The 23,640-nt window shown below is 56.5% G+C and overlaps 2 protein-coding genes across 2 annotated transcripts; one reads left to right on the plus strand and one right to left on the minus strand.

Moving 5' to 3' along the window:
- Positions 1-922: 922 nt before the first annotated feature.
- Positions 923-12,890, minus strand: SLC52A2 (solute carrier family 52 member 2). Its single transcript, XM_038760309.1, has 6 exons — positions 12,805-12,890; positions 4,211-4,285; positions 3,736-3,878; positions 2,751-3,642; positions 1,903-2,026; positions 923-1,620 (listed from the first exon to the last, which is right to left on the minus strand). The coding sequence occupies exons 3-6, from the start codon at positions 3,866-3,868 to the stop codon at positions 1,408-1,410; spliced, it is 1,362 nt and encodes a 453-aa protein (XP_038616237.1). The 5' UTR covers positions 3,869-3,878; positions 4,211-4,285; positions 12,805-12,890; the 3' UTR covers positions 923-1,407.
- A 133-nt stretch (positions 12,891-13,023) lies between these two features.
- On the plus strand, positions 13,024-21,606 carry FBXL6 (F-box and leucine rich repeat protein 6). Its single transcript, XM_038760651.1, has 10 exons — positions 13,024-13,045; positions 15,427-15,920; positions 16,654-16,797; positions 17,368-17,431; positions 17,699-17,830; positions 17,947-18,054; positions 18,233-18,346; positions 19,284-19,515; positions 19,826-20,069; positions 21,246-21,606. Exons 2-10 carry the CDS (start codon positions 15,448-15,450, stop codon positions 21,400-21,402), a joined length of 1,668 nt encoding a protein of 555 aa, XP_038616579.1. The 5' UTR covers positions 13,024-13,045; positions 15,427-15,447; the 3' UTR covers positions 21,403-21,606.
- The last annotated feature ends 2,034 nt before the right edge of the window (positions 21,607-23,640 follow it).

A 23,640-nucleotide genomic window follows, 5' to 3' on the forward strand; every position in this document is an offset into this window, starting at 1 on the left:
AAGCCCGGGCCCGGATTCGAACAGTTGCCAGCCAGGGCCTGTTCCCCCGAAAGCGTGGGTGGGAGAGAGGGATCTGGGCCGGGAAGAGGTGAAGGGGTGACATTTGGGAGGTGTAAGCTGCCTGGCCCCTTCCCCTCTCCCCCCAGTTACGGGATGTGCGGAGAACAAAGAGCAGGACTCGGTTCTCAGAGCCCCGCTAGCCCAGAAGGCTGCTGAAGGAGGGGATCTCGGAAGAGTCTGTGAAAGATGGGGGCCACCGAATCCGCCCCCATCCGAGTCCTAGGCATCCTTTTCCCCCACGAGCAGTGTGTCTAATGGTCACAGCACGGTCCTGGAGGTCAGAGGGCCCCGGGTTCTACTCCCAGATCCGCCACTTATCTACAGTGTGACCCCGGGCAAGTCACTTCACTTCTCTGCCTCAGTTCCCTCATCTGTAAAATGGGGGTTAAGACAGTGAGCCCCATGTGAGACATGGATGGTGTCCAACCTGCTTACCTTGTGTCTACCTCAGTGCTCAGAACAGTGTCTGCCGTATATTCAGCGCTTAACAAATATCATTTTTAAAAAAATATCCCTCCTGTACCTGACAGAGATGGAGACAGAGATGGATGACTTATAAGAAGTTAGTATCCACAAGAAACTCATCTACCTTCAGCTTTCTAAGGGGAGAGGTATTCGATTTTTAGAATGTCTGGCATGAGGTGGTCCGTTCTTGTTCAGCAGAAAAATCCTGGGCCAATTCCCATTAGCTAGAGCTGGAAAAAGCCCAGTGAAAAAGCCTGCACCCTCCATTCCCTTATTCCTAAAACTAAATCCCAAGTTTCAAACCCATTTTAGCTTCTCCTGCCGCCGCCCCAACCACCGGTTCCACCTATCCACCCCATCCCTTCCATCGTACACCGCGCACGTAACAGGTAAAAGCTCACTTCAGGCAACAGTTTTATTGTAAAACTCCACCTTAAGTGGGGACCTGCCCCTCCTCCCCCTCACTGTCCCCCAGGGGAGTGAAAAGGAGGGATTCCAGTCCTGCTATCCCAGGCTAGCCCAAACCCCCAGGTCAGTCAGTGACCTCCCCACTTGAACATCAAGGAAGGGCGCGGAGGATGGGGGAGTGCAAACGTGGGCCTAGAGATAGAAGGGAAAAGGGGCCGGGGGCGGGGGGTCCTGAGTTGGTCCCTCGGGGAAGAGGAGTCAGTAGTAGGGCCACGGAGGGGACTCTGTGCCCACTTCATCCCCGGCGGCAGGGAGGAGGCATTCACGCGGAGTGAGTCGGTCTGGAGGAGAATTTGCGGGGCCCTGACGGGTTAAGGCGGGGGCCCCGGAGGCATCCGTCCGGCCAGAGGCGGGCAGGGGGGCGGGGGAGGACTGGAGCGAAGGGACTCAGGGCCAGGGGGCCGGAGGGGCCCCTCAGGCCCTGCAGCCGTCCACGCAGTCCTGGCCGCTGTGGAAGAGTTGATAGATGCTGGTGAGCGGAAACATGACCGCGGCCCCCAGGAGCGAGCCGGCCTGGATGGCCACGCCGGCCCACAGCAGGCCCCGCCGGCCTCTGGCGTGCAGCAGCGAACCCACGGACACTTTCACGTAGGACAGCAGCCCCAGGCCCAGCACCCAGGCCACCACCTACAGAAGGGGGCAGAGAGGTGGGAGAGGGAGGAGGGACGGGAAGAAAGAGACGAAATGAGGGGGCGGGAGGATGAGCGCGGTGCGCAGTGCGCGGAGCTCAGGAGGAAAGTCAATGGGAGGGTAGCCCCAGGGAAGAGGGAAGGGATAGGAGAAGGGCCCCCACCTCTCCAGGGAAGAACCGAGACCCCAGGATGGGGAACTTCCCCACTACCAAGCACGAGGCCCCACCCTGGATCGCCCCGGAGCCCCCCCGGCCGATCAGCCGCCAGTTGGACTCACCACCAGGGCAGTGCCGGGCACGGTGCCCACCATGGGCGGGCAGGGGCTCAGGACAGCCAGCACCATTAGGAAAGTCCCACAGGCCGTCCCGGCCAAGGCCAGCGCAGCCAGGCCCAGGGCCGTCCTGGAGCAGAGGGGGCAGGAAAAGATCAAGGAGAACTTAGCCCGGGCTGGGCCTGGCGGAAGAAACCCTTTCATTTCAAGCCCAGCCCGGGTCGGTCGACTTCCAGTCAAACCTGGCTCGGATTCCCCTGGCTCCCTGCCATGGTGGTGGGGGTGTGAATGCATGGGTGAGGCTTTTCCGCCCAGGCGTGGCATTCCTGGGACTGCTGGACTTATCACGCCCAGGACCACCCGGAGGCATCCCCGGGAAGTGAGTCCCAGTCCAATCCAAAGTCAACAGGAAGAGGAAGCGGCCCACGGGCGCCTCAGACGTTTAGGGCTCTCGGCACCTTGGGGTCGAGGGGTCGATGGGTCGTAAGGCATTAGGTGGGGACTCCCATTCCTCACCCCCCCGCCTTAACGGTGGAAAGAGCCCGGGCTTTGGAGTCAGAGGTCATGGGTTCAAATCCCGGCTCTGCCACTTGTCAGCTGTGTGACTTTGGGCAAGTCACTTCACTTCTCTGGGCCTCAGTTACCTCATCTGTAAAATGGGGATTAATTAAGACTGTGAGCCCCCTGTGGGACAACCTGATCACCTTGTAACCTCCCCAGTGCTTAGAACAGTGCTTTGCACATAGTAAGCGCTTAATAAATGCCATCATTATTATTATTATTATTATTAACGGTCACTGCCTCGCCAGCGCCTCCATCATCCCTAAGCCCCCCACCGACGGCTCTCCCCACACCTGCAGAGGACGGCCATGGCCACGAAGCAGGCCAGCGTGTTAGCCACGTTGCTGAGCACCACGGCCAAGTGGTAAGCGGTGCGGCCGTACGGCAAGCAGGAGTAGCTCTGGATGGCGGGCAGCACCCCGTTGGTCAGCGCGTTGACCAGGGCCAGCAGCCCCAGCAAGTACGCGGTCCGGCTGGTCCAGAACGGGGCGGGCGGGGACTCCCCCTCCACCGCGGCGCCCGCTCCGGCCTGGTCCCGTAGCGGAGACGATTCCTCCCCCGGCTCCGGAGGCGCCGGCGGGGGCGGGAGGAGCAGCAGGAGGCCCGCGAAGGCGCCGGCCGACAGGGCCAGCAGGCCCGCCAGAGCCCAGAAGAAGGTCCCGGCTGAGAAACGCTCTTGGAAGTAGATGGGCACCAGGGCGGGAGCGGGCGGGGGCGGGGAGGGAACGGGGGTCGGGAGGAAGGACAGGCTGGGCAGGGGCGCGCCGGGGGCCGGCAGGCTCAGGTTGCGGCATTCAAGCCGGCCCACCCCCTGGGCCAGGGCCAGGACGCAGGGCAGCAGGGCGCTGAGGCCCTGACCCAGGAAGAAAGTCCGGAGGCAGGCCGGCGGGAGGCGGGTGAGGAAGGGCAGGAAGGTGAGGTTAGAAGTGCAGCAGGCCACGGCCAGCGCGAAAGCCAGCACCAAGAAGGCCACGGCGTGGGGCTGGCCCAGCACGGACGCCGTGCGGGCCCACAGCGGGGCCAGCAGGGCCATCCCCACCACGGCCAGCAACTGCACCGCCCGGATGAGTCGCCGCTCCCCGGGCCCCGCCCCTCCCCAGCCGCACCGCCGGCACAACGTTACAACCAGCGGTCCCACGTTTCCTAGGGCGATCAACACCGAGAGGTAGGCAGGCAGGTTCCACCCTGCGGATAGAAAGGGGTGGCGGGGGGCTCCAACTCCAGCCCCCGGATCCCCCTTCCCCCCAGCCGGTCCCCCGGTCCCCCGAGCCAACTCACCCTCGGGCAGATCTTGCACCACAACGGGCAGCTCCACCCAGATCCCGTTGATGGCCACCCAGGAGCCCATGCCGAACAGAGCCACCAGCACGTGGGTGCGGACCGTGCGACCCGCCTTCGGGGAAGCCGCCATCCCGCCGGCCCTGGGCGTCGGGAGGGCGGAAGGCCGGGGTCGGGGCATCTCTTAGGAGATCTCGGCCCAGCCCTCCCGTCCCGGCGCGTCCCCGGCCCGGCTACCGGTCCCGGGATTGTGGGGAGGGGGTGAAGGGGGAGAGAGAAGGAAGGGAACTGATCCCTTGGGAGAGCCCCTGCCACCTGGGAGGCTCAGGGAAGAGGGAAATTTGCGCGGGGATGATGTCACTGACAGAGAGGGGGTACATCGAGGCTGGAACCCTTCATCCTGAGGGGCTGAGGGTACCCCCAACTTGCCCGTCGACCACCCTCCGGTCCTGCTGCCTTCCACGCGGTCACTAACCTGAGGGTCCCTGGGCGGGCTCGGGTCTCCCAGCCGGGGCCGGCCTCCGCCGACCCGCTCCTTCAGGCTGCGAGGCTGCAAAAGACAGCCGAGTCAGGGCCGGGGGCCGGATCTGGGGCCAGGGGTGGGGCGCAGTCGGGGAGGTGGGAGGAGACAGAGAGGCTGGGGGGCACTGAGCTGGAACGGGAACACAGCTGAGCCGGGCCGGCGGCTCGGGAGCCCAAGGCCAGCTTCATCCGGAGGGCGTCGGGGGACCACGGGCCTGAAACCAGTTGCCAACTCCAGCCCCTGCTCTGCAGCCCTGGGGGCACTACGGGCCCGCTCAGACGGAACCTAAGCCTGGCCACCTCACGGCTCCATTCTGCCCTCCAGGGAGGACATCCCGCCCTCCAAACACCCCATGTTCCCCCAATTCCTCTGTTGGCCCCCCACCCCTTTAGTTCCCCTCCCCACTGCCCTATTTCCTAGGGCTGCGAAGAGCAGTCACAAACCAAAAATGGGGACTCCAAGCCCACCTCTCTCTCAGGAAACTCACTGTTCTTCCTACTGACTACTCTGGACCTGATTTTCTTGTACCTACCCCAGTGCTTAGCATGTAGTAAGCGTGATTAATAAATACTATTAATTACTATTACTACCTGCACCACGCTACTCTTGACTTTTAGGCCTCCAATAACTGTGGGCTTCATCCTGTCAGCCCCAATAATAATAACGGTAATAATGACGGCATTTATTAAGCGCTTACTATGTGCAAAGCACTGTTCAAAGCGCTGGGAAGGTTACAAGGTGATCAGGCTATCCCACAGGGGGCCCACAGTCTTAATCCCCGTTTTACAGATGAGGGAACTGAGGCACAGAGAAGTGAAGTGACTTGCCCGAAGTCACACAGCTGACAATTGGCAGAGCCGGTATTCGAACCCATGACCTCTGACTTCGACGCCCGTGCCCTTTCCACTGAGCCATGCTGCTTCTCTACAGCTTGGCACGTAGTAAGTGATTAACATATACTATGAGTTACTATTATTATCTGCACCACGCTACTCTTGACTTTTAGGCCTCCGATAACTCTCTGTGGGCTTCATCCTGTCAGCCCCAATAATAATAATATTAATAATGATGGCATTTATTAAGCGCTTACTATGTGCAAAGCACTGTTCTAAGCGCTGGCGAGGATACAAGATGATCAGGTTGTCCCATGTGGGGCTCCCAGTCTTCATCCCCATTTTACAGATGAGGGAACTGAGGCACAGAGAAGTCAAGTGACTTGCCCAAGGTCACACAGCTGACAACTGGCGGAGCCGGGATGAGCCCGGCTGCTCCCTGGTAACGGGCTCACACCGGGGGAGAAGGCACTGGGGGGTTTCCCTGGGAAAGGGGCAGCAGGGGAGAAGTTGTGGGGACCTGGGTCCTCATGGGGAGAGGGGAGGGATTAGAATGGTGGAGGGTGTTGCTGAATTGTACTTCCCAAGCACTTAGTACAGTGCTCTGCACACAGTAAGCGCTCAATAAATACACCCGACTGGCATGGACTCCTTGTATCTGATGCCTTCAGCCCACAAAGCAGGGTGGGCTCATTAGAGCAGCATGGTCTAGTAGAAAGAACAAATTTCAGGGAGCCGAAAGACCCCGGTTCAAATCCTGGCTCTGCTGCTTGTCTGCTGTGTGACCTTGGGCAAGTCACTTAACTTCTTTGAGCCTATTTCCTCCTCTGTTCTCCCTCCCCAGTTAGACTGTGAGCCCCATGTGGGACAGGATCATGTCTGACTTGATTATCCTGAATCGACCCCAGCGCTTGGCACACAGAAAGCCCTTTAAAAATACCACAATTATTACTGTTCTTATGGTGGCTACCTCAGCGGGGTCTGGAACTACAAACCCCACAGCCATAGGCTTGTGAAAGAACACTGGACTGGGAGTCAGGAGACCTGGGTTCTAATCCTGGCCACCTGCCTGTTCCATGCGCCTCAGTTTCCTCTTTGATAAAATGGGGCTAGGCTACCTGCTCTCTCCCTCTCAGGGCCGTGAAGGACAGGAACTGTCTGATCTCATTACCTCGACCCTTCCCCAGCACTTAACACAGTGCTTGGCGTGTAGTACATGATAAAGAAGCAGCATGGCTCAGTGGAAAGAGCACGGGCTTTGGAGTCAGAGGTCATGGGTTCGAATCCCACTCAGCCACATGTTTGCTGTGTGACCTTCAGCAAGTCACTTAATTTCTCTGAGCCTCAGTTACCTCATCTGTAAAACGGGGATGAAGACTGTGGGCCCCACGTGGGACAACCTGATCACCTTGTATCCCCCCCGGCGCTTAGAACAGTGCTTTGCACATAGTAAGCGCTTAACAAATGCCATCATTATTATTGTTATTATGAAGACGGTATTTGTGAATTATTATTAATAATAATAATAATGCCATTTATTAAGCACTTATTACGTGCAAAGCACTGTTCTAAGTGCTGTGGAGGTTACTGGGTGATCAGGTTGTCCCACGGGGGGCTCACAGTCTTCATCCCCATTTTACAGATGAGGTAACTGAGGCACAGAGAAGTGACTTGCCCAAAGGCACACAGCTGACAATTGGCGCAGCCGGGATTTGAACCCATAACCTCTGACTCCAAAGCCCATGCTCTTTCCACTGAGCCACCGCTGCTTCTCCATGTGTAAAGTACTGTTCTAAGCGCTGGGGAAGATACAAGCTAATCAGGTTGGGCACAGTCCATGACCCACCTGGGGCTCACAGTGTTAATCCCCATTTTACTGATGAGGGAACTGAGGCACAGAGAAGTGAAGCGACCTGCCCAAGGTCAAACAGCCGACCAGCGGCGGGGCCGGGATTAGAAATCAGGTCCTTCTGACTCCTGGGTTTATGCTCTGACCACCAGGCCACGTTGCTTAAGTACATGCTTAATACCATTATTATTTTTATTATCATTAAGCACCCTGGTGACATCACGAACAGGCACTAAGCGAAAGCCACTCAGTGGCTCCAGTTTGTCTCAGGCATCTCAGTCCCGGGACACAGCCAGGGTTAGTCCACGGATTCGGGGCTCTTCCCAGATTCCTACTTGGGGAAAGAAGGCGGCACCTCTACCTTCCATGATGCCACACTCATAAATCCGGGGTCAAGGCCAAATCTTGCCCGTTCACTCCCCCGATCAGCCCAGCCCCTTCTTCCTCGAGAAACTCTCCGCTACTAGGAGAGTAGAGAGCCAGAGGCAGCGTGGCTCAGTGAAGGGAGCCGGGGCTTTGGAGTCAGAGGTCATGAGTTCAAATCCCGGCTCTGCCAATTGTCAGCTGGGTGACTTTGGGCAAGTCACTTAACTTCTCTGTGTCTCAGTTACCTCATCTGGCAAATGGGGATTAAGACTGTGAGCCCCCTGAGGGGCAACCTGATCACCTTGTAACCTTCCCCAGCGCCTAGAACAGTGCTTTGCACATAGTAAGCGCTTAATAAATGCCATTATTATTATTATTATTATTACTACCCCATTCCTCAGCTGCCAGCCTCCTAGCAGACCTCCCCTGGGCCCCTTCTGGCCTGTTCCTCCGTAAGAATCTTCTTATGGCAAAGGACTGACCTCCCTTCTCCCTGCTCAGAAGATGCCAGAAGTTCCCAGTTGTTGGTCCAATAATAATAATAATTATGGTATTTGTTAAGCGCTTACTAGGTGCCCAGCACTGTTCTAAGCGCTGGGGTTGATACAAGGAAATCAGGTTGTCCCACGTGGGACTCACAGTCTTAATCCCCATTTTACAGATGAGGCAACTGAGCCACAGAGAAGTGAAGGGGCTTCAAGTCCAAACTCCCAAGCTTGGGCTTTAGAGCCCTCTCATCATCATCATCATCAATCGTATTTATTGAGCACTTACTATGTGCAGAGCACTGTACTAAGCGCTTATCTCCACTCATCGCCTCTCAATAGCCAGTGTCCGATCTCACCCCTCGCTCCTCACGGTGCTCGAGTACAGTGTCCGCACCCTCTTTCTCAGAGGAACGGGGGTCCTTTCTCCCCTGACTTCAGTTCCACCGGCAAAGCACTCGGCCCTCAATGCTGGGATGCTCACTATCGTCGGGGGCCTGGAAGCGCCTTGAGGTCAGGGATCTTCCTCCTCTCCTAGAAGCTTTGAGCTCTGCCCACAAGTGTTTAATAAATCCTACTGATTAACGGACCCTCAACGCCCCATTCCTCCCGCTCGGGAGGGATGAACGAAGGAAGGAAGGAAGGAAGGAATGAAGGAAGGAATGAACGAAGGAAGGAAGGAATGAACGAAGAAAGGAGGGAATGAGTGAATGCAGGAATGAAGGAATGAGTGAATGAAGGGAGGAAAGAAGGAATTCCCTCATTTCCAGGCCCTACCCACAGAAGCCCGCTGAGAAAGATGGTGGAGGGTGGGAAGAGGAGGGAAAAGGAGGAAGGGACGGGGTAAGGAAAGAGGGAGGTAGAGGGAAAAGGTAGGGAAAGGGTGAGGTGAGGGAGTATATATGTATATATGTTTGTACATATTTATTACTCTATTTATTTATTTATTTTACTTGTACATATCTATTCTATTTATTTTATTAGTATGTTTGGTTTTGTTCTCTGTCTCCCCCTTTTAGACTGTGAGCCCACTGTTGGGCAGCGACTGTCTCTATATGTTGCCAATTTGTACTTCCCAAGCGCTTAGTACAGTGCTCTGCACACAGTAAGCGCTCAATAAATACGATTGATGATGATGATGATCCCTCCCACTCAGGCAGAGCAGATCAGCAGTCAAGGTATCAACCCGGAGTAATTCCCTCATTTCCAGGCCCTGACCACAGAAGCCCGCTGAGAAAGACGGTGGAGGGTGGGAAGAGGAGGGAAAAGGAGAGAGGGACGGGGTAAGGAAAGAGGGAGGTAGAGGGAAAAGGTAGGGAAAGGGTGAGGTGAGGGAGTATATATGTATATATGTTTGTACATATTTATTACTCTATTTATTTATTTATTTTACTTGTAATCTATTCTATTTATTTTATTTTGTTAGTATGTTTGGTTTTGTTCTCTGTCTCCCCCTTTTAGACTGTGAGCCCACTGTTGGGTAGGGACTGTCTCTATATGTTGCCAAATTGTACTTCCCAAGCGCTTAGTACAGTGCTCTGCACATAGTAAGCGCACAATAAATACGATTGATGATGATGAGAGGGTGAAGAGAAAGGGAGAGGGGTAAGGGGGAAGCACCAAAGTCAGGTGGGATAGCATCAAGGAAGTCTTCCTCATCCCCTTGGACCTTGGACTCTGCCTCTCCCCTCTCATTCACTGATTCAACTGAATTTATTAAGTGCTTCACAGCACTGTACTAGGTGCTTGGGAAAGAATAATACAACAATAAACAGTGACAATCCCGGCCCACAGTCTAGCCAGGGGGAGACTGACATCTATACAAATAAATAAAATGACAGATCTATACGCAAACGCTGTAGGCCTGGGGTAGGGGGAGAGCAAAAGGAGGAAGTCAGGGTGACGCAGAAGGAAGTGGGAGCTGAGGAAAAGTGGGGCTTGGGCTGGGAAGGCTTCTCGGAGGAGCTTTAAAGGGGGAGAGAGTGGTTGTGCATCGGATCTGAGGAGGGAGGGCGTTCCAGGCCAGAGGCAGGACGTGAGGCAGCATGGCCTAGTGGCTAGAGCCCGGGCGTCAAAAGGCCGTGGGTTCTGCTGTGTGACCTTGGGCCGGTCACTTCATTTCTCTGGGCCTCGGTTTCCTCATCTGTAAAATGGGGATTGGGACCGTGAGCCCCACGTGGGGCAGGCACTGTGTCCAACCCTCCTTGTCTTCACCCCGGCGCTTGGTACAGTGCCCGGCACATGGTAAGCGCTTACCAAATACCACATTTACTTACTTGGGCCGGGGGTCGGCGGCGAGACAGGGGAGATGGAGGCGAGGGGAGAAGGTGAGCGGCGGCAGAGGAGCGGAGTGTGTGGGCGGAGATGGAGAAGGAGAGAAGGGAGGTGAGGGAGGAGTGGAAGGCGGAACGTCTGTTTACTTGTTCTGTTTTGTTGTCATCATCATCATCATCATCAGTTGTATTTATTGAGCGCTTACTTATGTGCAGAGCACTGTACTAAGCGCTTGGGAAGTACAAATTGGCAACATACAGAGACAGTCCCTACCCAACAGTGGGCTCACAGTCTAAAAGGGGGAGACAGAGAACAAAACCAAACATACTAACAAAGTAAAATAAATAGAATAGATATGTACAAGTAAAATAAATAAATAAATAGAGTAATAAATATGTACAAACATATATACATATATACAGGTGCTGTGGGGAAGGGAAGGAGGTAAGATGGGGGGATGGAGAGGGGGACGAGGGGAAGAGGAAGGAAGGGGCTCAGTCTGAGGTTGTCCGTCTCCCCTTCTAGACTGGAAGCCCGTTGTTGGGTAGGGATTGTCTCTATCTGTTGCGGATTTATACTTCCCAAGCGCTTAGTACAGTGCTCTGCCCACAGTAATAATAATAACAGCAATGATGTTATTATTATTATTATTAATAATAATAATGGTATTTACTAAGTGCTTGCTATGTGCCGAGCGCTGTTCTAAGCCCTGGGATAGATGCAAGGTTACCAGGTCGTCCCACGTGGGGCTCACAGTCTTCATCCCCATTTCACAGATGAAGTAACCGAGGTACAGAGAAGTGAAGTGACTTGCCCGAAGTCACAAAGCTGACAAGTGGTGGATCCGGGATTAGAACCCACGACCTCTGACTCCCAAGCCGGGGCTCCTTTCACTAAGCCACGCTGCCAAGCACTGTTCTAAGCACTGGGGTAGATACAAGGTGATCAGGTTGTCCCACGTGGGGCTCACAGTCCTCATCCCTGTTTTACAGACGAGGGAACTGAGGCCTGGAAAAGTTAAGTGGCTTGCCCGAGGTCACACAGCTGACAAGTGGCGGAGCCAAGATTAGAACCCATGACCTCTGACTGCCAAGCCTGGGCTTTTTCCACTGAGCCACGGTGCTTCTCAGTAAGTGCTCAATAAATACGATTGAATGAATGAAGGAAGGAAGGAAGGAATAATAATGATGGTATTTATTAAGCTTTTATGTGCAAAGCACTGTTCCAAGCACTGGGGAGGTTACAAGGTAATCAGGTTGTCCCAGAGGGGGCTCATAGTCTTAATCCCCATTTTACAGATGAGGTAACTGAGGCCCAGAGAAGTTAAGGGACTTGCCCAAAGTCACACAGCTAACAATTGGCAGAGCTGGGACTCATGACCTCTGACTCCAAAACCCGGGCTCTTTTCATTGAGCCATGTTGCTTCACTTGAAGGAAGGAAGGAAGGACAGAAGGAATGAGTGAATGAAGGGAGGAAGGAAGGAAGCAATGAATGAATGAATGTAGGAAGGAAGGAATGAGTGAATGAAGGAAGGAATGAACGAAGGAAGGAAGGAATGAAGGACAGAAGGAATGAGTGAATGAAGGGAGGAAGGAAGGAATGAACGAAGGAAGGAGTGAATGAGAGTGCAGGAATGAAGGAATGAATGAAGGGAGGAGGGAATGAGTGAATGCAGGAATGAAGGAATGGGTGAATGAAGGGAGGAAAGAAGGAATGAAGGAAGGAATGAACGAAGGAAGGAAGGAATGAATGAATAAAGGAAGGAAGGAAGGAATGAAGGAAGGAAGGAATGAACAGCGTGGCTCAGTGGAAAGAGCCCGGGCTTTGGAGTCAGAGGTCATGGGTTCAAATCCCAGCTCCGCCAATTGTCCGCTGTGTGACGTTGGGCAAGTCACTTCACTTCTCTGAGCCTCAGTTCCCTCATCTGTAAAATGAGGATTGAGACTGTGAGCCCCGTGTGGGACAACCTGATCACCTTATAACCTCCCCAGCGCTTAGAACAGTGCTTTGCACATAGTAAGCGCTTAATAAACGCCATTAAAAAAAAAGAACAAAGGAAGGAAGGAATGAGTGAATGCAGAATGAAGGAATGAGTGAATGAAGGGAGGAGGGAAGGAACGAATGAAGTAATGAAAATGCATGAATGAAGGAATGAGTGAGTAATGATGATGATGATGATGGCATTTATTAAGTGTTTACTATGTGCAAAGCACTGTTCTAAGCCCTGGGGAGGATACAGGGTGATCGGGTTGTCCCACGGAGGGCTCACGGTCTTAATCCCCATTTTCCAGATGAGGGAACTGAGGCCCAGAGAAGTGAAGTGACTTGCTCAGAGTCACCCGGCTGACAATTGGCGGGGCCGGGGTTGGAACCCATGACCTCTAACTCCCAGGCCCGGCCTCTTTCCACTGAGCCACGCCGAGTGAATGAAGGGAGGAATGAACGAGTGAAGGAATGAGTGAAGGAGGGAAGGAAGGAATGAAGGAAGGAGTGAAGGGAGGGAGGGAGGGAGGAAGGCAGGCCGGACTCAGTGGGCTGGTCCGGGCCCTGCCTCGCCTCTCCATTCGTTGTCCCTGAGGTTGGCCATTCGGCCATTCGGGCCTCGTCGGGTCGGGGCGAAGGAAGGAAGGAAGGAAGGAAGGAAGGACGAGGGCCCGGAGGAGGCGACCAGAGACGACGGACAAAGACAGACAGAGATGGACACACAGACGGAGGCCGAGGGGACGATGGAGACTCACGTGGAGGCGGCGTCGGCGGTGTCGGCGTCGGGAGGGTGTGAGGCCGGCTGCCCAGGCCCCCCGGGGCCCACGGGGCCCGGCCCCACGGACACTCCCGCCCCGGAAGTCCCGCCCCCACCGGAACCACGGACTAGGCCCCACCGAGGAGGAGGAGGAGGAGGAGGAGGAGGAGGACGAGGAGGACGAGGAGGAGGAGGAGGAGGCCGAGGAGGAGGAGGAGGAGGCCGCCGCCCGGGAGGGGGTGAGTTGCCCCTTCCCCCGTGTCTCTCTCTCTCTCCCCTTCTCACACAGACACACACAAATATTCCCCTCTGCTTCCCCCCGATACTTCCTTTGTTCCCCCCATACAGTCCGTCTGTCTCCCCCTCTCTCAAACAGACACACACAAACACACAAATATTCCCCTCTGCTTCCCCCCCCACTTCCTGTGTTCCCCCCATACAGTCCCTCTGTCTCCCCCTCTCTCAAACACTCCCTCTGTCAAACACTCCCCGTGTCTCCCCCCCACACACTCCATCTTCCCCCTCGCTCACACACTTCCTGAGTCTCCCTCCCTCTCAGACACTCCCTCTGTCTCCCCCTCTCTCAAACACTCCCTGTGTCTCCCACACACTCTCTCTCACACACTCCACCTTCCCCCTCGCTCACACACTTCCTGAGTCTCCCCCCATACACTCCCTGTGTCTCCCCCTCTCTCAGACACTCCCTCTCTCAACCACTCCCTGTGTCTCCCCCCCTCACACACTCCATCTTCCCCCTCGCTCACACACTTCCTGTGTCTCCCCCCTGTGTCACACACTTCCTTTGTCTCCCCCCGACCCACTCCCACTCTTCCCCCCTCTTTCACACACTCCCTGTCTCCCCCTTTCACACACTTCCTGCATCTCCCCCATACACTCCCTGTCTCTCCCTCTCTCAAACACTCCCTGTGTGTCCCCCTCTCATACACTCTGCCTCCCTCCGTCTCACACACTCCCCGTGTCCCCCTTACTCTGTTTATTTATTTTACTTGTACATATTTATTCTACTTATTTTATTTTGTTAATATGTTTTGTTTCGTTGTCTGTCTCCCCCTTCTAGACTGTGAGCCCACTGTTGCATAGGGACCATCTCTATATGTTGCCAGCCTGTACTTCCCAAGCGCTTAGTACAGTGCTCTGCACACAGTAAGCGCTCAATAAATACGATTGAATGAATGAACAATCCCTGTCTCCGCCCTCTCTCAAACACTCCGTGTCTCCCACACACACACACTCCCATATCTCTCCTCTCACACTTCTTGTGTCCCCCCCATACACTCCCTCTGTCTCCCCCCCCTCATTCATTCATTCAATCGTATTTATTGAGCGCTTACTGTGTGCAGAGCACTGTACTAAGCGCTTGGGAAGTACAAGTCGGCAAGCGATAGAGACGGTCCCTACCCAACGACGGGCTCACAGTCTAGAAGGGGGAGACAGACAACAAAACAAAACACGGAGACAGGTGTCAAAATCCTCAGAACAAATAGAATTAAAGCTATGTGCATATCATTAAAATAGAGTAGTAAATAGGTACAAGTAAAACAGAGTAATAAATCTGTACAAATCTATAGAAGTGCTGTGGGGAGGGGAAGGAGCTAGGGCGAGGGGATGGGGAGGAGGAAAGGAAAAAGGGGACTCAGTCTGGGAAGGCTTCCTGGAGGAAGAGAGCTAGCTTGGCAGATGTATGGAGGGAGGGCATTCCAGGCCAGGGGGAGGACGTGGGCCGGGGGTCGACGGCGGGACAGGCGAGAACGAGGCACGGTGAGGAGGTGAGCGGCAGAGGAATGGAGGGTGCAGGCTCGGCTGGAGAAGGGCAGAAGGGAGTTGAGGTAGGCGGGGGTGAGGGATGGAGAGTCTCCCCCACACACATACTGCCGTGCCCCCCCCCCCCACTCCTTATGTCTTGTCATCTCACACATCGTATCTGTGTCTCTATTATACAGTCCCCTCCCAAGTGCTTAGTACAGTGCGCTGCCCACAGTAAGCGCTCAATAAATACGATTGACTTGCTTTCGTGTCCTCTCTCACACAGACACCCACACACAAACACACTCCGTACCTCCCCCGTCTCTCACACACTCCCTGTCTCCCCCCCATACACTCTCTGTGATTCCCCCCCCACACACACTCTGTCTCATCATCTCACACATCCTCCCTGTTGGTTATATCGTACTCCCCCAAGTGCTTAGTACAGTGCTCTGCACACCATAAGTGCTCAATAAATGACTGACTTCTCTCACATAATCACACTCCCTGTGTCTCCCCTTCTCTCATACACTCCCTCTGTCTCCCCCGCACACACTCCGTGTTTCCTCCTCTCGCACAACCTCCCTGTGCCTCTATTATAGTGCGCTTTCCCAAGCACTTAGTAAAGTGCTTTGCGCACAGTAAGCGCTCAATAAATGATTGACTGCCTTACTTTCCCCTCTTCTCTCTCTCTCACACACAGACACATACAAACGCACTCCCTGTGTCGCCTCCCCCCGCCGCTTCATACACAAACTCTCACAGGCCCCTGGTCCTAACCAAATCCTCTCCCCCGGTATCAGCCCCACCCCAGGGGCTACTTATCACCCCCACCTCCCGCTCCTCCACTCTCTAGGACCCACAGGCCCCGGAGAGCATGGAGGAGTCACAGGGGGCACCCAGCAGTGGGACCACCTCCCCGCCCGAGACCAACCCTCGGCCCCCAGCCGGGGGGCCCAGCACAAGCTCCAAGCCGAGAGCCCGTTCGGCCGTCACCAAGAAGAGGGCCCGCCGACCGCCACGGGCCAGCAACCCGGGCTACCTCATCCAAGAGACCGAGGGCATGCTGTTGGTCATCTCCGACTTAGGCGAGGGCGGCCCGCGCCAGCCTCGGAAAAGGCCCCGCCGGCCCGAGAGACCCCAGCGGCCGGGCCCCCCGGTCCGGCGAGCCCGGAGCCGAGGGGAGAAGCCAAGGGCCTCGAGGCGGGGGCCGGAACGAGAGGCGTCCCTCCCCCTGGACATCAACGCCGCCCCCGAGCCGGGCTGGGGGGAGCGGCTCCCCGTGGAGCTCCTGGTGCGGATCTTCCAGACCGCGGTGGCGGAGGACGGGGCGGTGCCTTTCCTCTGCAGGTAACAGTCCTCTTTCCCCAAAGAGGAACCTCTTCATCCCAACCTCATAGACTCCTTAGGCACACACAATCCAGAGACCGGTTTAGTCAACCAGTCAGTGGAATTTGAGTGCTTACTGTTTGCAGAGCACTGTACTAAACACCTGGGAGAGTACATTAGAACAGAGGTGGTAGATACGTTCCCTGCCCACCACAACTTACTGTCTAGAGGACTTTAATCCACCTCTCTGCCTCGGGGAGGGCAGCACCATGACCAACCCACAGAGCTTTCTGTCCGTCTTGGTTGTAAGGGGCATCAGGAGGAGGAACTGTCAGATTGTCAGTAGCCTTCATTGCCGTTCCCTTTAACCTCGCCCCATCCTGCCCCGGCCCAGTGGGGAGGGGGAACACCTGGTTTACCTCCCCCCTGCCCCAAACTCTGGCTGCTAACCCCCAACACTGACCCTGCAGCCTTCTCAGATGCAGGCTGAGAGATCCCAATTGCTTCGCTGCCCTTTCCTCAAGCCTAATGCCCCGGGCCCTGTGGCCTTTTAGGATTTTAGGAGACGGGGAGGGGTTCCAGAAGTCCCACGGCGGGTCAGGCCCCTCGAGGCTCTGAGTCCAGCGGGGAAAAAGGGTCCTCGAGTAGGGGGCGGGCCTGGGAACCCAAAAAAAAACAGCTCCCGGAGGCCCACGGGCCACGGTACCTGGGGCATCTCTGAGGCTATTACCATTCGTGCCGTCTTCCCTCCCAGGGTTGCCCGGGTGTGCCGCCGTTGGTACGATGCAGCCTCCCATCCGTTGCTTTGGCGCAAAGTTTCCATTGCCCCCCCCAAAGCCCTGACCCCACACCCCACCAAGAGGATCCTCGTGGCCTTACAGTGGCTAGTGCCCAACAGGTGAGCTGGCAGAGATGCTGAGCGGCAAAGCCAATCTCCTCCCCCTCCGGGAACTGGTTCAAGATCGCAGCCAGATCCGATTGGGAGGGAACCGACGCGGCGCCCGGCAGCCTCCCTTTCGGCCCGGCGCACGTCCGGGGCGAGGGCCGGGGCGCCGTCGCTTACGGGCCGAGTCTTGCGTGTTTGTCACTGTCCGCTGCTCTTCAGAGGGCGTGGGTCCCAGCAGCCCCGGGGTGGCCGTGTACCAAAGGGAATAGTGTCTTCGGAAGGGGATCCCAAGCCGCTTCTGATAACACTTGGGCGCTACTTTGACCTGCCTCGGCCCACGGGTCCCGGGGCTTCACTCAGACTGAGCCGAGCTTCAAGATCTCTAGTCCGAACGGGGCCCTCGGCGCAACGAACATCCTGACCCGGTTGGGAGGGTCTGACCGGCTGGCCTCCTCAGAATCCGAGGTCCTGGGTCATTTTCCTGCTGGCCCTTGGCCTCACGTTAGGGGCTGTGCCCCAAGCCGGGGTTGGACCGGATCTGGGCTGGGCAGAGCTGATCCCTGCCTTGTTTCTGGGCCTCAGGTTTTCACTACTTCGGGAGTTTTCTCTCTTTCACTGGAAGAGTCACGTGCCTCTGATCCTGAAGGTGAGATAGGGGCGGGGGAATTGGGGCTGCTGCCTAGGACCCCAGGCTTCCCTTTTCTCTATCCCCCGACTTCCAGCGCCATTCCCTTCCTTTGCACCTCAGCCACCTGGTCCCCCAAAGCCTGTGCTCCTCCCCTGCCAGCCCCTCCTTTCTCTGGCCGTAGTCTGCCCTGCGTCACCGGCTCTGTTCTCTCAGATGCTCCTCCCTCCCCCTCCACCCGCCCCACCGGCCTCTTCCTGTCCCGCTGAGGGGTCCCTGTCCCTCCAGGCAGTGAGCGAGTCCTGCCCACACCTCATGTCCGTCAGACTGGACCACTGCCAGGCCGTAAGCACCGAGGCTCTCGGGGCACTGGCTGAGCGCTGCTCCCAACTCACCAGCCTCAACCTGAAGAACTCCCAGGTGGGTCTCTCCCACGGAAGCGCTGGGCCCCTGGCCGGCTTGGGGGAAGGACTGGTCAGTGACACCCCACCACCACCACCACCACCTCCCCCTTTTCCCGGCCACTTGGGCCCCAGGTGGAGTCGGTGGCCGTGGTGAGCTTCCTGGAGGCGGCCGGCCTGCGGCTGCGGGACCTGCAGCTGACATACAGCAGCCGGCTGAACGCTATCGTGACGACCCTGTCGGTAAGCGCCCTGGTCCCGGGAAGAGGGACGGGGCCGCCACCGCCACACAGGCGGACTGAGGAGCTGGCCCCGGGAGAGCCTCCCTCCCTCCGTGCCCTCCCTCCGTGCCGTCCTGCTCCTGATGTGCCCCGGAGCTCTCCCCCGCGCCACTCCTGACCCCACGGATTGCTCTGAGCAGGGCGGCTGCTGCCCGGAGCTGCAGCTGCTGGAGATTGATACGGGGATCCAGCCCAACAGCCAACACTTCCAGCTGAACATCGAGGGGCTCCAGGCCGGCTGCCCAAGCCTACAGGTACCACTGCCGCCCGAGCCGCTCGGTCAGCCTCCTAGCCCCTCGTCTCGTCGGCCTCTCCTGCAGTCTCCCGACACTCCCCTTCGTTTCTCCGCCCGGCCCCTCCTCGACCTTGGGTGCTCCGGACTTTCTCGGCCCCGGTGTCTTCTCTCACTCCTCTTCCTTGTTCCTGTCTCTGCTCCCCCAAGTGGCCCCTTCCCTGACCTCAGTCTCCCTCGCCCCTCAGAGCCAGCCTTAGACCCACCCCAGCAGGCGCAGGGCTAAAAAAAAAGTTACCCGTCCGTCTGTTCACTTCCCAAGGACCCAATGCCCAGTTACCAATCTGGCCCAGTGGCCCGAGTTGGACCACCGAATCTCTCCGGGGCCTCAATCCCAGAGGTCAGTCCATCTTTCCTCCTCCCCAGGGTTTAGAACCCTTCTGGAGGCCTGACCGGCTGTGGTGGCATTGGAGGGGAGGGCAGAGGCCCGGGGGGGGAACCTCAAGACAGAGATGGGCATTGCCCCAAGGAGATAGGGGTGGCTTGGGCATCCTTTGCCTTCAGCGTCCCGGCCACTGCTCAGTGCCTCAAACCCAAGGGGGGGAAGTTGTCAGCCCCCAGCTGTCCTGCCTCCCTCCAAGGCTCACGCTGTCCAGGTGAGTCCCCCTCCCCCCCCCCAGGGCCAGGATCTGGAGGTAGAGGCCAGCCCTGGCCACAGATTCTCTGGGTGGCTGGTGCCCTGAACCCACTGGGTAGAAGTGCAGCAACTACAACTCTACGGGCCCAATGGGTGCTCACCGATGCTTCCACGAATCGGTGCAGGGGGTCCGCACATGGCCACCCCCAGACAGGCAGCCTTGCCTGGCCCAAAGCCACATCCTGGAACCCCGTCCTCCTTCAGGCCCGACCCGGCACCTGGTGGTCTTCCTGCCCGCCCACCCTCCCTCCGTTCCCCCCAGGTCCTGCGCCTGCTCAACCTCATCTGGTCCCCCAAGCCCCCATCGCGGACGGCGTCGGTGGGCCCGGGCTTCCCGCACCTGAAAGAGCTCTGCCTGGCCACCTCCGCCCACACCTTCGTCACTAACGAGGCCCTGGCCCGCCTTCTGTGCCGCTCCCCTCACCTGCGGGTGCTCGACGTCCGGGGCTGCTCCCGCCTCACCCCCGCCGGCCTGTACAGCCTGTCCTGCCCGGGTCAGTGAGCCGGGGAGGGAGGGAGGAAGAGTTGCCGTCTCCCACCCGGCTGGGTCATAAGTCCGGTTCTGGCCAGGTGCCCGCCGGCTTCTAGGGGTGGGAAGTGGACGGGGTCGGCATTCGGAGAGTTGAATCCGGGGAACTCGTGGAGATCAGCTGAGGGAAGACCAAGCCTTACTTTGGGGGAGCTGCTGACCTAGACCACCCCTCTCCACAGTGTGTGAGTGCACACACCCCTGGCCCCAGAGGGGCAGGGGGAGCGGGAATAAGAAGCCAAGCTCTCTCGTCCTTTGTCCCCTCCCCGTCCCAGAGGTGGAGCAGCTGCACTGGGGCCTGTACTATGCCGACGTGGAAGTGGCCCAGCCCCAGAAGGACTGTCACCTGCTCACCTGGAAGTGGCGAGGGCTACGGGAGCTGGATCTCAGCGGCCAGAGCTTCCGGGAGGCTGACCTGGAGCAGGCCCTGGCGGCCTTCACGGACGGAGACCCCGAGCGCAGTCCCGCCCTGCACTCCCTCAGCCTCAAGGGCACCCGGGTCACTCTGACCAGCGTCAGGTCAGTCTGGGACGTCCCCCTTTCCTCTCCCATCTCTCCCCCCTTGTCGTCGTCACCTTTTCCCCCGTGGTCCAGTAGGCCTAAGGACGGGGCCGCCTTAGTCTCATCAGCTGACTTTTGCAGGCAGGGGTTTCCGTGTCTCCTTTTCCCCTGCCGAACATCGAGGGGCTGCAGCTGTGGCACCTGAATGTGGGGATATGGATCCCGTGGGGTCCCCCAGAGAGATCGGTCCTGGCGTTTATTCTATTCAGTATCTCTTTGGATGGCCTGAAGGAAGGAAGAGACAAAAATCCCGCCCATCAAGCCTGCCGCCAGCCCTGCATAGCCCCTACCTCGGACAGGATCCGAAGGGAGAAATGGGGAGGTGACCCTGCAAAGTCCGGATGAGGTTTGCTAGGGCAGAGTGTGTGGAAGCACACCTGGGGGGTGAAAAATAGCCATCCAGACAGGATGGCGAAAGAACCGCCAGGCACAAGCTCAGCAGAAAAGAAAGAGGTCGAGGGAGGGGAGTTTAATATACGACAGCAGTACTGAAGTTAGGAAGAGCCAGCTAATGGGTAATGGCTCTGGGCAGGGATTCCCCCACCCTCCGCAGTGCCTTGGTTAGATTCTTGTTCGTGCTGGCGTCCTTCCCTGCTCCCGCATTTCGGACGAGCTATGTGGAAATGTCAAAAGATGCGAGAAGGCTTAGCCTGGAGAGGGAGGCCATAATCACTCTTAAGTATATCAATCAATCGTATTTATTGAGCGCTTATTGTGTGCAGAGCACTGTACTAAGCGCTTGAAGTATATAGCATTTTCATGGGGAGGATTGCAACTACCAGATATTCTCTACATCTCAGGCTTGAGCAGGAAGAAGTGAGTTTAAGGCAGGACCAGAGGAAAAAGTTTCTGTGGACAGGAGAAAACTCTGAAACGGTTTACCCAGGAGTGAAGCGGAGATGTGGCCCTGGAGCTGGCTCTAAGGAGGGAACAGACAAGCGGCTAGGAGTGGTGGAGTTAGCCGCTCTCCTGGAGTCAGGGGGCTGGACCACACGACCTCTTGAGTTTCCTTTCGGGTCTCGGAGTTACCTACCGCTCAAGCTTGACCCTTCTGTACGTACATCACCCCACCTGGCCAGCTCCCGGCGGATGCACCGCTCCGACAAAAGCTCACAGCGTCTCCTTTTCCCTCAGCACCTTGATCAGCAGCTGCCCAACCCTGACCTACCTCAATCTTTCGGCCTGCCGTTACATGCCGCGGGGCATGAAGAGAGTGTACCGGGGCCCGGAGGAGCTCCGCCAGTGCCTGGATCAGCTCCTCAGCAGCACGGCCACTCGGGAACCAACTTAGGACCCCGATGCCGCCTCAGTGGAAGGGACAGGGGAAGTTTACCCCTCTTCCCCAGATCAGGGGAAGCCGAGGGAGCGCCAATTTGAGACCTCCAGCCCAGGCCCGGAAAGAGAACATCTGCTAACTTTCCCTCTTCGTCCTGTCTTCCCACCCCCGCAGTTTCTACACATTTCAGGTTTTGTAAAACGGAAATTAAAACTTCAACGCCATTAGCCACTGCGGAATGTCGTGCCTTTCGTCTGTAGAGGCCCGGATGGGCCCCCTGGCATTTCTTTGAGGCCTTGCCTTCCTGGAGCTCGCGCTCTAAAAAAATCAATAGGTTTTGGTCTGATAATGACTCAAGGGCTTGGAGGAGGAGGAGGAGGATGGAGAGTAATTGGTCTCGGGGTTTTAGAGCTAGAAGCGCTGGCTGGAGGGAGGGGCTCGGGAGAAGGGGAAATAGCAGGGAGGCCTTTGCAGACTCTGGGCATCGCAGGGGTGGCAGGCTGGGCTGGAATAGGGGAGGTGAGGGTGCCGAGAAGGTCGATTGCATCTGGGGTGGTGACTGAAAACAGTAGCGACTGAAAACAGTAGCGGCAATTTCCGTGTGGAAAGAAAAAGGCTAATTGAGGTTTACCAACAGGGCGAAGCTAGCGTGGCTCGCCGAACCCCGGAACACCTATTGAAGCTTGACTAAAGGAAACGTTTCTTCTTATAACAATGTAGCAAACATCGCATTATTAAAACGGAAAGGTTTGGCAGGCCGAAAATGTCAGTAAGTTCAAGGAGGTGTGCAGAAAACAAGATTGCAGAGGGAGAAATGAGCGATGTTAGGTAATCCAACCACAAGAATGGATATCAAAGAGGGTCAGCACATTGGTCCTTCCAAAAACTGTCCTGCACGTCTCTCCCTACTCCTCAAAAACCTCGAATGCTGCCCAACTAAACTCCCCGAGGCACTCGGCTGTCTCCTACTTATCTTTGCCCCTCTCCCACTAAAACGCATCCCAAACATTTCACTCCTCTAACCCCCTTGCTCATTCCCTCCCTCTTGTCTGGAGCTCCCTCCCTCTCCACATCGGACAGGCCACCATTCTCCTCATCTACTAAAAAATCACATCTCCAGGAGGCCATCCCTGACTAACCTCTAATCCCTCTCCCTTATTCCCCCTCCCTTACTGCGTCACCTACACACTTAGGTCCTTAACCTCATAAGCACTTTGGTACTAAGCCATAGCATCAGAGAAAGCAGCGTGGTGCAGTGGAAAGAGCACGGACTTTGGAGTCGGTGGTCATGGGTTCAAATCCTGGGGCCGCCAATTGTCAGCTGTGTGACTTTGGGCAAGTCACTTAACTGCTCTGTGCCTGTTACCTCATCTGTAAAATGGGGATTGACTGTGAGCCCCCCCGTGGGACAACCTGATCACATTGTAGCCTCCTCAGTGCTTAGAACAGTACTTTGCACATAGTAAGCGCTTAATAAATGCCATCATTATTATTATGTCCATATCCTTATACTCTGTTGCTTCCCCTGTGTTGTACTTTAATGTCTCTCCCCCCCCACCCCGCCGACAGTAAACTCCTTGAGAGTAGAGATCCTGTTTACTTATTCAGTTGTACTCTCCCAAGTGCTTAACACAGTGCTTGGCACCCAGTAAGCCCTCAATAAATGCCACTGATTGATTTCAAATGCCCTGTGGCTTCTGTCAGTGGCACAATTCAGGGCCGGGCAGAGCAATGGCCCGATCCAAGCAGGTGTGACTCTCAGTCCCTGTCATCCAAGGCCTCTGACGAGACCTAAAGTTTCCTGTCAGACATGAAAGACCCGAGACGGTGATCTTTTGGCCCCTTAGTTCATTGAAGCTTGTCACAGCCCACCCCTAAAATCTTTGCCCCTGCACTCCAGTTGGCACCTATGCCCTCGGCCTCATGAAGAGGGCGGAGGGTGCTGGAACACACACAGCTGTGTGACTTTGGGCGAGTCGCCTAACTTCTCTGGGCCTCAGTTCCCTCATCTGTAAAAGGGGGATTAAGACTGTGAGCCCCACGTGGGACAACCTGATCACCTTGTATCCCCCCCACCCAGCGCTTGGAACGGTGCTTGGCACATAGTAAGCGCTTAACAAATACCATCATCATTATTATTATCACCTCTTCAGCATAGCTCCAGGGCGTGCCATCATTATTATTATTAATAAAGGCCATCATTGTTATTATTATTATTATTTAGAATGCGGAGAAGAAGGTGGTCCTTTTGTT

The sequence above is a fragment of the Tachyglossus aculeatus genome, chromosome 18 (genome assembly GCF_015852505.1).
Source record: "Tachyglossus aculeatus isolate mTacAcu1 chromosome 18, mTacAcu1.pri, whole genome shotgun sequence".
In the NCBI taxonomy this organism is placed as follows: domain Eukaryota; kingdom Metazoa; phylum Chordata; class Mammalia; order Monotremata; family Tachyglossidae; genus Tachyglossus; species Tachyglossus aculeatus.